General features: G+C 36.8%; 1 protein-coding gene across 4 annotated transcripts in view; it reads right to left on the reverse strand.

Annotated features, from left to right (window-relative positions):
- Positions 1-240: 240 nt before the first annotated feature.
- SNTG1 (syntrophin gamma 1) overlaps positions 241-15,491 on the reverse strand; it is an 836,056-nt gene continuing 820,805 nt past the window's right edge. For all 4 annotated transcript variants that reach the window (XM_076005316.1, XM_076005315.1, XM_076005314.1 and 1 more), the window contains one exon: positions 241-3,998. In XM_076005316.1, coding sequence (XP_075861431.1) covers positions 3,840-3,998 — 159 coding nt within the window. In that variant the 3' untranslated portion in view covers positions 241-3,839. The remainder of the gene's footprint in view (positions 3,999-15,491) is intronic.

A 15,491-nucleotide genomic window follows, 5' to 3' on the forward strand; every position in this document is an offset into this window, starting at 1 on the left:
AATATACATGAAACTTATGAATCAAACCCAAAGAAACGAAAACACAAATGTAATAAAAAGTATTTGTTTTTATTTTCTAGTATGCTTCATTAAAAAAATGACAGTTTTATTAGTAGTACATTAATGAACTAAAAGAACAAAGTGACAAGATTTTGTCACAGTTATTAATTTATATTTTACAAACATCCACCAAAACAATTAAAAATGAAATAAATATATTTACATTTTATATTTCTGGTATTTTCATTGCTTTTTAATATGTATAAAATATATAACATTTATAATATTTTATTTTCAAAAACAAATTCAAATGTGCAAATAAGTGACATGATTTTTGAGTATTCAGTAATAAGAATAAATCATAAACAAAACATTTGGAGGTATGAATAAAGCAACCTTAAGGAGAACTCACGAGCACAGCAGTGTTAATGCTAGCACAATTTTTGTTATTAATATCCAACCATCTACACTTACCTTAAAAAGTTAAGCACAAGATTGTCCTTGTGCTTTTAAAGCTTCTCCCCACTGCTGACTTCTAGCAGTAATTCTAAATTATTATTACGATCATTACTTTTCCTCAGTGATAAATCAAGCTTCTCGCAAATCCAGCATTCAATGTACAAGAAGTTTATGAACAAGCTTTGTCATTGTAAATGAGGGAAATGTCGATCTATAAACTAGTGCACCCAAAGGAAACTTCAGCTGCTTGCATGGCTAATATGGACTTGAAATTTACTTTCAAGTAATTGTTTATTTCTTGCTAAATGACAGTTTTACGAATGAAGGTTTTAAAATTGTAAGTTGGTACATGCCTGAAATATGGGCAAGACATGATTACCTGATTACTCTCCTTTAAAAAAAAGTTGGACAGTAAGTGTTGGGGTACAAATTACATTTACATTATCTATTAAAGTATTTTTGAAATGAATTCTTGTTGCAATATAACAAATTAAAAATGCCCCTGCTGTAATATACTTCAGCTTAAATGAATTGTTATTCTTTATCAGGCAAACAACATTATTATAGTAGTTAACAGTTTTCAAATGATTTTGAACTCCATTCTCTGACCTAAATACCTATAATATTCCCCATTAAGCTTGCAATATGTACACTGCAATGAACCCTTTAACGATCACACACACACATACACACACACACACACACACACACACACACATCCCAAGGCACTGGAAGGGTTAACACATTAATTAAGCATTCTGCTGTTAAAATGTGTTCAATGTACAAACTAGGATTTGATAAATAAATCTCATGCATCTAAACCTAAATTACATGAGAAATAAAAATTTATAAGTACTTTTGTTTTTTTCTAAACTTTCTCATTAAAGTAATCCAAGTTGTGACAAATAACAATGGCTAGTCATCACATTGTAAAGAAAACATTAGAAACTATTAATAATTGCTAAACTGATGAAAATCAGAAGAGTATTTTCCTAATTGATTGCTGTCCCACTAATCACATTAAATAGCAGTGTAGGCTGTTGGTTTTTTATCAATAGTATCAAAAATAATCACATAAGTTTTAATCAAGTTATAATTTATGATTCAATTTAAAGTATATTAAATGTATGTATATGCAACTTATTCTTTTAATATAATTCATAGCATTTTATTATACATATATACACACATATATATGTGTAAATATATATGTGTGTATTTATTCTACAAAGAGATATATATTCATACATATCTCATTGTTCACCTTTTCCTGCATCATACACATGAGCACAGGCTAAATTTTTATGCTATAACAAAATGGATATTTAAGTAAATTGGATTTTTAAATTTTAAGACAGAATTTTTACATTGGATATTAGTTTTTTAAATGATTCAATTACAGGTATGCAAATTTTAAAAACTTTTTTTTGTTTGTTTTGCTTTGTTTTTTCTGTTGAATAACTAGCCCATGTCACACTGCCTTCAAATTGGATTATCAACTTGGAGACACACTGATGTCACCCCAATATGGGGTGAGACTTAATTATAACTAGCAGCAGAGGTTCTGCAATGAACTGCCTACCACTGCTTCCAGTACTAAGGGGGACACATCCCACTCCTTTTCCTGGTCTTTCTCTGTAAGTTCACAAGTGCACCATGAAACCTGCTTTGATGGGCTTCAGATTTTACAAGACTGTTGTGTTTGATCAATACACTGAGCAATAATTCCAATGTGCTATCCAAACTGCAGATGCATATTTAATTTTCTGGTCAAAATAAATTATGTTGAAACTGTTTACTGTCCGATTAACCTTTTGAGAAGGTATCTCATATTCAACTTAATACTTTCCCATGTACAACTATAAACCTTCACCTTTTCTTTTCAATTTGATGTATTTGAGGATTAATCTGATGCAAAATGAATTAGTAATTGTAATAATTATGAAAAAAGTTTGATATTAATATTTAAAAATTTAATGGATATGTTCTTTATACAAATAATTGTTTCCCTCTTGAGTCACTGTTTTCTCTTATTTGAAAAAAGAGAATTGTATCACTTTAATAAATACTTGGTTATCTTTACAAGGAAATCTCTAATGTTTTGGTTTAGTTGGGAGCATGTGTGTCAATAAAAAAGTAAGGGTTTTTTTCTTTATTTTTCTAAAAGGCAGATGGCTGTTTAAAAGCAGATCTCAATAAAGCTGTAGTGAAAGACAGAGAAGGTTTTCCATGCTCTACAAATAGTTACATAATACCTACAATCTGAGTCATGTGCCCACCACCAATGCTGTCCAATATCCAGCTTTGGAACATTCCCAAGATATGATATCTAAAATAACCTGCATAGCTTGGCATCATTTAGTCACTTTCCATAATAAGGTAAGATAGAGATTTTAACCTTTATTTTCAAATATCACCTTAATTCCTCATAAAATATTACTAAAATGAAAAGATGTCCATTCACTAACATAAATAATAACTTTGAGACTGCTTTCTAGGAACATTTCAGTTCATAATTAACTGGCAGAATTAGAATTACAAAGAATTTTTTTCTCACAACATATTTGTTGCTATTATTTTCTCTACAAAATTTTTGGGATCACTGAACATTTATGAAACTTTAAGCTGATAATAAATCTCCTTAGGTAAAATATAAATCTTTTTTAAATGAAGGAAGCAATAAGAGGTTCAGGAATGGTTCCATCACTCATAATTAAATGAATACATTTTTGGCATATTTGGTTGACATTGGCAGCTAATAAAACATTTTAGTAACTGTGATTCCAGGGAGAATAGTCCATTTCACAGTGTCTCTATCATAGCTCAACATAATTATCCTTTGAAGCCTTTCAGGATATCTTACAATGAAATAAACAAAATTGGAGCGCCAGTGTCAAGTCATGGGGTGAGAAGACAAGGAGGCGTTCGCAGCAGCAAATGAAAGTGCATCCTCCGTCCACGAGCGACTGCGTGCGCCTTGCCGCGCGGTGGCCTTCTCGCCTCCTCTCTGTCCCTCGGGACACAATGATGGGCCACGGCCCGACCCGCCCGACACGGCTCTGTCGTACAAAGTAATCTAAATACAGAATTAACCATTTAATAGGCGTGTTTATTTATAGGCAGCTTACAATTTCTATGCTATGTACACCCTTCCCGTCTCCCCTCCCGGCCCCGTGGGGCAGGCGGCCGGCGGGAGCGCGCGGCGGGAGCGCGCGGCGGCAGCTTCTGCGCGGGCCGGAGCCTCGCAGAGGGCAGCGTCTCCAGCCGCCGCGCGCCCTCCCCTTCCGGCTGAAACTTTGATCCACTCCGCCGTCGACCCGGTAACGTCACGTCCCCGGCGTCTGCGGTGGGCAACACCCTGCTCCACGGGGCGCCGCGTGTCAAGCCGCGTGCTTCGCTTTGCTCGTCGCGGCAGAGCCCGTGGCTGCAGAAGCTGTAGCCTGATTGCCCAAAAACAGAGGGTCCAAACAAGCCACTTTGGCAGCAAAGAATGAATGAATGCAGTGAAGAACAGCAAATAAATTTGAAAATTCCAATTCCTGAAAGGGAAAGAGAAAGAAGTCAGATAAAATATAAATGAAGTTCTTAAAGATATGATAATAACTGGACACTTTTTTCAAGTGCAATAAATTTATCTAGAATTAATGATATCTAATGTATGGAAACTAATGTCTAACGCAGACATTTTTGGTCAGTGTGTACGAGTCATAGATATGGCAGATTCACTTCAAAACATGGTGGACAAGAGGGAGGACTGGTCGTTCTTATCACCTGTGCACGTCGCTTCAGCATGGATAAATAAATTTTGCCAAATTGAACTTTCACTCTTAAGAATGCATCAATAAAGAGAAACTTCAGAGTACCTTAAAAAGCACTTTTATGTCTTTATACACACATCAGATAATAAAAGTGAATTAGAATAATTAAGGCATAGTCTTTAGAATGAGCTGCTATTTATTTGCCATGGGAGCCTGAAGGCAAAGTGCTAAAGGCAAGGGGCTGTGAATGTTTATGACGCATGGAGCCAAGTGGTTCACATCCAAAAAATAATTCATGCCTTAGTTTTAATTGCTGTGGATGCTTATTTAATGGTGTGTACAGCATATTTACTAAAAGAAAATAAAAATCAATAGGAGCCCACTAATTCATTTGGGATTTTTAAGTAAGTAGCCCACTTATCAGTGCCAACCCAATGATATACATTGCAATGAAACAGAGAAAAGTTTTTCACAAGTGATGTCAGACTAGCTATAAAGTCATGAGGCAATGATCAGGACAGATTTTGAAAGATGATGTTGTGAATATTTTTTTTAATAAAAGACCATCATCAGGCGCCAAATCACATTTTAACTCCAAGAGGACTGAGAGAAGACTAATGCATTTATGTACTTAATGAAGTAAATATGATGAACTTATCATAAAGAGGAAAACTCAAGGGTGATAGATCATAGGAAATTGCTGAGAAACCAGTTGTTATTTTATTACATATTTGTTAGAAATGATGAGTAGGATGACATGCACACTCCTGATAGCATTTGTAATTTATAGCATGTGGCTGTAGAAAATAGTAGAAGATATTCACTCAGTTAGAGCACATTACAATATCTGTCATGTGCCAGGGTAGTATTTAAGTGAAACAATTCATCCTAGGAGTATTTTCCTAGGTCATGAAATCGGAGCACAATAGAACAAAACATATTCATGGTTCTGTACAATATCTAACAAATAGCTATGTTGTCTCAGTAGTTCCCTTCGAACCTTCAGCATTTCATAGTTAGCTTTCTATGGCAAACATTTTCTCCAGAAACTAGCAAAAGCTATTCATTGAACCATTCTAATTCCCTGAAATGATTCCACCAAAAATATTTTAGTAACTCCATCATAATTACCTTAGGAGCTTTATTTTTAATAATGCACTTCCACAGCACTGGTGATATGTTATTTGTAAAGTAGCAGGTGTTCCTTGCCTTAACTCACCCAGAAAATCCTCGTTCACCCTGTCATTCTTTGTGAAGCCAGCTTATTTTCCATGAGGATTTTAAATATTTTCCATATCAACCCATGTTAAATCTACCCAATATGAAAATCATTGGAAAGTTTGGGGGAAATATGAGATTTTTTTCTGTGTATTATTAAAAACCAACTATAGCATAGAAACATGCAATTCACTCTTGGTGAGGAGAAGAATATAGTTGAATGTTACAACTAGACAAAAGTATTATACCAAATAACTTTTTCTCAAAAATAATTCTAACAAATCTTTATTAAATTGGAGATTACATTTTGGTTAATAAGAAAAAAAAATCAAATAGAGAAATATCTAAGCAGTTTTAGAAATATTAAGGTTTTCAATCATTCCTACCTTGTCAATTACTTGGAAATAATTTGATATAGATTGATGCTTTAAAATATTTACACCTTTTTTTGTGGGAGCAGGCAGATAATAGTAATAACTAATTAGGAAAGAAAGCAGAAGACAGAGATGGATTTGAGTTTGGCTCTTGATTCCATTGTCATCTCATCTTTCCTCTGCCTCGGTGGCCAGCTCTTCAATCTTACCCACTCCTGGGGCTTCGAAGATCTCTTCTCCTCTTCTATGTCAACTGTACAGCCCTTTCACTCATTTCCCAGGTGAGCCCGAGACCTAAGTTCTCAGACACCTGTCAAACATCTACAGACAACATCTGCCAAGTTAGTGATTATCACCTGTAGCAAAGCTCTTCTGACCTTCATTAGTCCCATGAATCTCACTAAATACAAGCTATTTTCAAGAGAAATACTGAGTGTTTCCTGCACATTTATTCCTTTGTGTTTTTTTTGGGGGGGGTGGGCAGTAAAAAGACATAGCAATGAACAAAACAGATTAAATAAAAAGTTCTGATGGAACTCACATTCCAACGACAGGAGACAACATATAAAGGCACAAATAAATTAAATATGCCAGGATGTGAAAAGTACAGTGAAGAAAATAAACTGGAGAAGAAAGCAGAGTATGGGAGGGGCTGTGAGATAGACAAATTCACATTGCCATGAGGGCAGAGGTTGAAGGGGACAAAGGAGCGAATCGTTGCCACTTTCGTGGGAAAATATTCCAGACAGGAGAAGGGCAATGTCAGAGACCCTGAGGTAGTGACAGTCTAAGGGAGTGTGAGGAAAATCAAAGGCCTTTGTCTCTGGAATGGAGTGAATTATGGGGTGATTAGTAGAAAATGGGGTCAAAGAAATAAACACAGACTAGTACCTGCTTTTCCATATGGTCGCATTATGAGTTTACTTGGAGTGACTTGGGAAACCATTGGAAGTTTTGATCAGAGGAGTGGCAAGAATTGACATATGTCTGAAATTGGCCATTTTTGCTAGAGCTCCAAGGGAAGGACATTTCAAGAAAGGAGTGACATTATAATGTTTTTCCTTAAGAAAAGGGGTCAGATTTAAAAGTTACATTGAACAGCTATAAGGACAGAGTTGCCATGTTCAGAAAAGAAGGAACTGTGGGAAGAGCAGGTTTGACATTAAAGATCAATATTTTGGTTTTGGGTATGTTACAATGAGAGCCTATTAGATATACTCATCAAGGGGTAAGTAGAGAGTTGTATATCAGTGTAATTTAAGGGAAAAACCAGAGTTGAGAGTAAAAGTTATGCTCTGTGAGCATCCAGATGCCCTGGGTTGGAAGGTGTGCAGGTGGAGAAAAGGCTGGGCTCGCGTCCCTGGGAGCAGCGGCATAGCAAGGTCAGAGCAAGAAGCAGCAGCACACAAGAAAGAGCACAGTGCCACAGAAGGGAGAGAGAAAGCCAGAGAGTCTTGCAAAATGACAGCTGAAAATTGGCTATTGGGTGCACAGAGACGTTATTTTTATCCTTACAAGAGACTTTTGTGAAGAGAGGGCAAAAGATTCTTAGAAATGGGTTCACAAGAGATTGGGTGGAAAGGAATTAGCCTTACTGTAGACAACTTCTCTTTGGAGAAGTCCTTCCCCCCCCTTAAATGGAGCAGAGAAATGGATAAGTAGACAAAACCGGTAATGTTTTTCTAAGGTTTAAGCAATTAGTATATATTTGTAGAATTGCTGTATGAGACAGTAGAGGACTCACATCTGAGGATAGTTGTAGAAACTTCTTGAGCAGAAGGGAAGGATGGGAGTTAGAGCAGATGTGGCGAGGCTGGGCTCAGATAGAAACCTGCACAATGGTCCGGAGTGGCGGGAGGAGGGCAGGGTGCACTGGCACAGTGCCAGCATGGTGGATAGATTTGGTGGTGTGCAGCTTTGCTTAATTCTGCTTTTTAGATGAAATAAGAAGGAAGGTCGTTGACTGACAGGAAGGATAAAGCAGGAAATGTTGAAAATTTGAACAAAGTACTAAATAATTTCTGAGTACTATTTTAGGCATATTATCTGGAATTTATCTTCCTCACTCTGCTTAGTCCTTAGAAACTTGTAATGACTCTCTAAGTCTACAGAACACATAATGGAGAGTATCGTTCAGTGGGCCTCGTAAAGTCATCTACATTTCATAGCTGTTTTCCCACAGCAACATGGTCATGCAACACTCAATAGATCCTTACAAGAGCGGTAAGTCTTCTAGAATGTGGAAAACAAAAGAATTATTGAAAATATTAGGAAAAATTACATTTTTATAAGTTCTTTGGCTAATAGCACTATTGTGTTTCCATTCTTGCTCTTGATTTCAGGATCTTCCCTTCCCTATGATGGGCTTCTCTTTCGTTTCCACTGTAACTCTCATCCCTTCTCCAAGGCTAAAGTTAACTCCAATATTCTTCATGACCTTGCAGTCAACAGGTAAAAACACACCCCTCTGCCATTATTAACATAAGGCTTCTTTCTTCCAAATGCCATCAGTCACAGTCAGATTTACTCATGCCATTAATGTATAAGTGAGCATGTTCCCTAGCTTGACAACGCCTTTATGTGTCATTCACCTTTTCCCACAGCAGCCTTACAGAGATACAATTCACCTGTTTAAAGCATACAATTCAGTGTACGTCAGTATATTCACAGATGGTGTGTAACCACCACCATTATCAAATTTTAGAATATTTGTTATTATTCCAAAAATATATCCTATGCCCAGTATAAGTCACTCCCATTTCCCCCTCCCCAGCCCCTGCTAAGCATTAGTGTCTTTCTCTTTGTATACCTCTGCTCACTCTGGACATTCCAATATAAATCATATCATGCATTTGACAACTTTTGTGATTGCTTGCATTTGCTTAATGTTTTCAAGGGTCATCCATGCTGTGGCATGAATAGTACTTCTTTTTCCTTTATTGCTGAAAAATATTTTCTTTTATGAACATAACTCATTTTCCTCTTCCATTCTTGTTGAACATTTGGGTTGTTTATACTTTTGGTTATTAAGAGTAATGCTGCCATAAACATCTGTGTACAAGTTAATGAGACTGTGTGTGGACATATTTTCATTCCTTTTGTGTATACACCTAGGAGTGAATTTGCTTGGTCAAATGAGAACTTCATGTTGCGTTTACCGAGGAGGTGTTGAGCAGTTTTCTAAATGAACGACGGCATTTTACAGTCTCATTAGCAACATGTGAGTGCTCCAGTGCAGTTGAGAACTGCATCCTCATCAATCATTATTATTATCTGCTTTTTTTCTTTTTTTAATCGTAGCCATGGTAGAGGGTGGGAAATAGTATCTTATTGTGGTTTTGATTAGCATTTTTATCATTAATGATTTGACAATAATTGTGTGTGCTTATTGACAAATTGAATATCTCCTCTGGGAAAATGTCAACTCAGATCTTTTGCCAATTTTTAATTGGGTCATTTATATTTTTTAATTCAAATTCTAAAAATCCTTCATATATTCTGCATATAATTTCCTTACCAGATAGATTATTTGAAAATATTTTCTCCTATTCTGTTTTATCTTCACTTTCCTTGTGGTATTATTTTCAACACAAATGTTTTTAATATTGACAAAGTCAAATTTGTCTATTTTTTTTCTTTTGATTCTTGTGGTTTTGGTGTTGAATCTAAGAACAATTGCCAAATCCAAGGTCACAAAGATTTACTCCTATGTTTAAAGAGTTTTATTGTTTTAACTCTTACACTTATGTCTATGATTTCTTTTTAAGGAATTTTTTATAGTGTGAGGAAAGGACCCAATATAATTTTTTGGATTAAATAACCAGTTTCTCCAACACCATTTGTTGAAAAAAACCATTCCTTTCACATCTTATTGTGTTGAAAAGCATGCCAAAAGTCAATTAACTATAAATGAGGTTTATTTCTAGATTCTCAATTCTATTCTAGTATTCTACATGTCTATTCTTATGAAAATACCACAAAGCTGTGATTACTACAGTGTTTTAAAATATGAAAGTGTGAGTCCTCCAACTTCTCCTTTGCCAAGATTATTTGGCAATTTTGGATTCTTTATATTTACATATATATTTTAGGATCAGCTTATCTATTTCTGCAAAAAGGCAGTTGGGATTTTGATAAGAATTTTATTATATCTGTTTATTAATTTGGAGAATATTATATTAAAATATTATGTCTTCTAATCCATGCAAATGGGATATAGTGTCCTGTTTTAAATCTTTTTAAATTTATTCCCATGTTTTGTATATTTCAGTGTACAAGACTTGCACTCCTGTTATTTTTTTTATTTTTTTTTTTTAATTTTTTTTTCTTCCAGTAATTATTTCTTCGCTATCCTGTTATTTTTATTCCCAAGATTTTTATTCATTTTGATGCTACTAAAATGGAATTATTTTCTTAATTCCACCTTCAGTTATTCATTGGCAGTGTATAAAAAAAACACACACAATTGATTTTTGTGTATTGGTATTGTATGCAGGAAACTTGCTGAAGTTATTTCCTAGTACTACTTGTTTTTTAGTGGATTCATGAGAATTTTCTATATTTGAATTCATGTCATCTATTCCTGGCTAGAATTTCCAAGAAATTGCTGATGGAAGTGGGGAGAGCATATATCATCGCCTTGATCCTGATTATAGGGATAAAGCATTCAGTCCTTCTATTCTTAGTTTTTTTCAATGTATTTATTATAAAAGGGTGTTGGATTTTGCACATTTTTTGCATATAGTATAGTGATTATGTGTTTTTGTCCCTTATTGAATTAATATGGTATACTACATTGATTGATTTGAACATGTATATCAACCATGTGTTCCAGAGATATATCACAAGTGATAATGGTACACGATTTTTGCCTGTTGCTGAATTTGCTTTCCTAGCATTTGGTAAGTATTATTGTATCTATAATCATAGGGAAGAGTGGTCTATAGTTTTCTTTTCATCTGATAACTTTGGTTTTGCTATTAGACTAATTCTAATAGCAATATATAATTCTATATATTTATATAGAATTTCTATATATTTATATTATATTCTATAATATTTACATTCTATTCTATAATATATATTTATATTCTATTTATATTATATTTCTATATAAAATCTATATATTTCTATATAATTCTAATAGACTAATTCTAATTCTAATTCTGGTTTCAAAGAATAATGTGGGGAGTGTTTTCTTTTATCTTTTGGAAAGCTTTGTGAAAGATTGGTGATAATTATTCTTTAATTGTTTGATTTGGTGGAATTCACTAGGAAAGCCACCTGGTTTGGGGCTTTTACTTGTGGGAAGCATTTTTTTAAAAAATACTATTTCAATATCTTTGCTTGTTTTAGGTCTATTTGGGTTACTTGTTTCTCTCTCAATGAATTTAATTTGGTGGTTTCTTTTTAGGAGTTTACATACTTCATTTAATTATGTAAATTTTAGCAGATAATAATTCAGTTACTTTTTATTCTAAATTCAGTGTTGTATCTTTAAATTCTGATTGTTTAAATTTGAATCCTCTCTCTCTTTTTCTTTATTTGGTCATCTAATTAAAGTTTTTATAATTTTGTCAACCTTCAAAAGACCCAATTTTGGTGTTTTCCTATTTTTCAAATTATTTTATCTATTCTCCATTCATTGATGTTGGTACAAACTTAATATTCATTATTCATCATTCACAATATCATCAAAATTATTTCTATTTGCTTTGGGCTTAGTTTGCTCTTTTCTCTAGTTTCTTACTGAGTGAGTTTAGGTTATGATTTGAGCTTTATTTTTTAATATAACATTATAGCTATAATTTCCTCTAAAAAACTATAGCTGTATACAGTAAGTTTTGATATGGTTTGATTTCATTTATATTTACCTCATATTCTCTAGTTCATTTAAAAATTTCATTAATTTTTCTTTTGACCCATTGGTTATTTAGGAATATGTTTTGTAATATCCTTGTATTTCTATATTTTGCAAATGACTTTCTGTTATTCATCTTTAATTTAATTCCTTTGTGACAAGAGACAATAATTTGTATGATTTCAATTATTTTATAATTATTGAGGTTTGTTTTATGGCCTGACCTACATATAGTCCATCATGGGTAATGTTGCTTGTACACTAGAGAAAAATGTGTCTTCTTCTGCAGTTAGGTGGAAGGTTCTAAGCATGTGTGCATGTCTGACAGTTTGGCCATGTTGATAATCTTCTATACCCTTGTTAATGTTCTGCCTAATTGTTCTATCCATTAGTTAAAGTGCGATATTGAAGTTCACTACTAATCCATTGTATTTTCCATTTTTTCTTCCATTCCACCAGTTTTTGTTTCATTTATTTTTGAGGTCTACTATTATCATCAAAAATGTTTATAATTATTACATCTTCCTGGAGCACTGATTCATTTTTTCATTATAAAATTCCCTTCCTCATATCTTGTAAGAGTTTTTGTCTTAAGTCTTTTGAGTAGATGGTTTCAGCTCAGGAGTTCGAAACCAGCCTAAGCAAGAGCAAGACCCCATCTCTACTAAAATCAGAAAGAAATTAATTGGCAAACTAAAAATATATAGAAAAAATTAGCCGGGCATGGGGGCACATGCCTGTAGTCCCAGCTACTCAGGAGGCTGAGGCAGAAGGATTGCTTGAGCCCAGGTGTTTGAGATTGCTGTAATCTAGGTTGACACCACAGCACTCTAGCCTGGGCAACAGAGTGAGACTCTGTCTCAAAATAAATAAATAAATAAAATAAATTAATTAAAAACAGAGGAAGATCAAGATGGTGGACGAGAAACACCGTCAGAAAGAGTATCTCTGCAGAAAAGACAGATTCTAGCAGAAATTAGAAAAAAGAAGCAAGAAGACGAGCATACAGCAGACGAGGGCTGGAAGGAGGGGTACCTGAGACCCCGGGAAACTCCACAGGAGGAGGCTGTGGAGGAAAACTGGAACCTGAGACCACTGCAGCAGCCCGGAGACCAGTGGGAAGGGTAGGTGGATAAATCACCTTTCCCCTCCCCTGCATTTGGGACTGCTGGTGGGCTCCCCAGCAGGTGGAGAGACCTGCAGACACCAGCCCAGACATGGCCGCTGCCAGCTAGCGGTGAGCCTGTAGTGGACGAGGCACTAGGCTTCCAACTCCCTCCAGGCACCTCCGTGTGCACAGACCCGAGTCGTGCAGCAGGCACCATATTGCCTCCTCCTCCCCTCCCCCGACCCTACCCGAGGCTGCCCAGAGATACAATACAGCCACCAGCCAGAGGCACCTCCAGGGAACACGACCTTCCCTTTTGGGACCCTACAGCTGACTAAGGGGAACTCAGACTGTGAGCTCCCTACCTGCCAGCCCACCCAGGTGCTGCTGGCACGGTGTTCCCAGGAGAACGGTGCCGACTCAGAGGCTGAGAGACATAGACCCAGCTAGGACTCCCTGTGGGTGAATTGGGACTGGAAATCCTCTCCCTGGTGGGGATACAGTTTGAACTCTGGGACCCAGAGGTTGGACCTGCAGACCAGATCCCGTGCACCGAGGTCTAGCATTGCCTGGGGCACAGAAGGGTTATATGTGAACAACTTACTGAGGTGAGTGTGCCTCCAGGGGCAGATCAGCGTCCTAGAGGACAACCATCCCCCAAAAGGGAGGCCATGCGCCCAGCCCAGGCAGCATTTCTGCACAGGGAACCTCCCCGCCGACATCACAATCCGGGGAGGCCTGGTGGCATGTGGTCTGGCCTGCTGGCAGAGGCCCAGGAGTAGCTGCGGAGTTGGGGAGGGTGGAGAGAAGCGAGGCCCGCTCCAGACTGCGGGTCTCAGACAGCCCCACCCCTACAAGCAGACTTTCTGGCTGAGCGGGACCATTCCAGCCCTGCCCTGACAGCTTTTCCTGCAAGCAGAGAACAGAACTTTGACCCCTGGTAGGCATTGGTGGTGCCTGGGGGCAGGCTTACCCAACCCAGCTCCGCCCAGAACAAGAGCTGATAACAGGACACAAAAACAACAGCATAGCCTGTTCCTCCAAGCAAGCGCCACCTACTGACAGGGACGGCATCCTGCACAGCCTTTTCACGGCACCCACTGACTCATTATACAGGGAGTGGTCGAATCTCACCCATAGACACCAACTAAAGCTCAGAAACTAAACAAGGCATGTGAATACCCAAACAAAAACCTAAAGGAAAGAAACAACAACTGATCGACATGGGAAGAAATCAGCGATGGAACTCAGGAAATATGAAGAACCAAACGGAAAACACACCCCCAAAGAGGAGCACCAGCCCCCTAGAAACAGACACCAACCAAAATCAGGCAACCAAAATGACAGCAGAGGAATTTCGTATGTGGATCATAAGAACACTCACCGACCTGCAACAACTCAATAACCAACACAAAGAAACCACAAAAAGCCTCCAGGACCTAGAACAAAAGTTCACTAAAGAAATAGACACAATGAAGAACAGTTTAACTGAACTCCTGGAAATGAAGAATCAATTCAGAGAACTACAAAATACAGTGGAAAGTCTCAAGAACAGGGTAGATCAAACAGAAGAAAGAATCTCAGAGATTGAAGATAACACCCTCCAACTAAATAAAACCATCACAGAGATAGAGCAGAGAAACAAGAGAAAAGAGCAAAGCCTACAAGAGATGTGGGATTATGTGAAGAAACCTAATGTGAGGGTCATAGGGTTTCCAGAAGGGGAAGAGGACAACACCCAAGGTTTGGACAAGCTATTTGAAGATATAATAGTGGAAAATTTCCCAGGCCTTGCTCAAAATCTCGATATATAAGTTCAAGAAGCTCAGAGGACCCCTGGGAGATTCAATGCAAACAGGAAGACGTCACGACATGCAGTCATCAGACTGACCAAAATATCAACTAAAGGGGCACTTCTAAGATCTGTAAGACAAAAGAAGCAAGTGACATACAAGGGAAAGCCAATTCGAATAACACTAGACTTCTCTAATGAGACTTTACAAGCAAGGAGAGACTGGGGCCCCATTCTCACTCTTCTGAAACAAAACAATGCCCAGCCTAGAATATATTCCCTGCAAAACTAAGCTTCATATATGAAGGAGAAATAAAGACAGTCTCAGACAAGCAGAGTCTCAGAGAATTCACCAAGATAAGACCAGCCCTACAAGAAGTACTCAAAACAGTGTTACGCACGGAACACCATAATAAAAACTCACGAATATAAAAACAACCAAAACCCAAAGATTAAAGGCCAGATAATACAATGGCTCAAGAGAGAAATCAAAGCAACACATCCAACCCAACAGAATGAACAGTAATCTACCTTACCTATCAGTTCTCTCAATAAATGTGAATGGCTTAAACTCTCCACTCAAGAGACATAGGCTGGCTGAATGGATAAGAAAATACAGGCCAAGTATATGCTATCTTCAGGAAACACACCTAACCTGCAAGGATTCATATAGACTAAAAGTAAAAGGGTAGAGATCAGTATTCCAGGCAAGTGGAAGCCAAAAGAAGGCTGGCGTGGCAGTTCTAATTTCAGACGATTTAGTTTTTAAAGCAACAAAAGTAGTGAAAGACAAAGAGGGTCATTATATAATGGTGAAGAGCACACTTCAACAAGAGATAACAATTTTAAATATATATGTACCCAACTTAGGTGTACCCAGTTTCATAAAGCAAACCTTACTGGATCTAAGCAAAAGGATTAA

This window comes from Microcebus murinus, chromosome 7, assembly GCF_040939455.1.
Source record: "Microcebus murinus isolate Inina chromosome 7, M.murinus_Inina_mat1.0, whole genome shotgun sequence".
Classification (NCBI taxonomy): Eukaryota; Metazoa; Chordata; class Mammalia; order Primates; family Cheirogaleidae; genus Microcebus; species Microcebus murinus.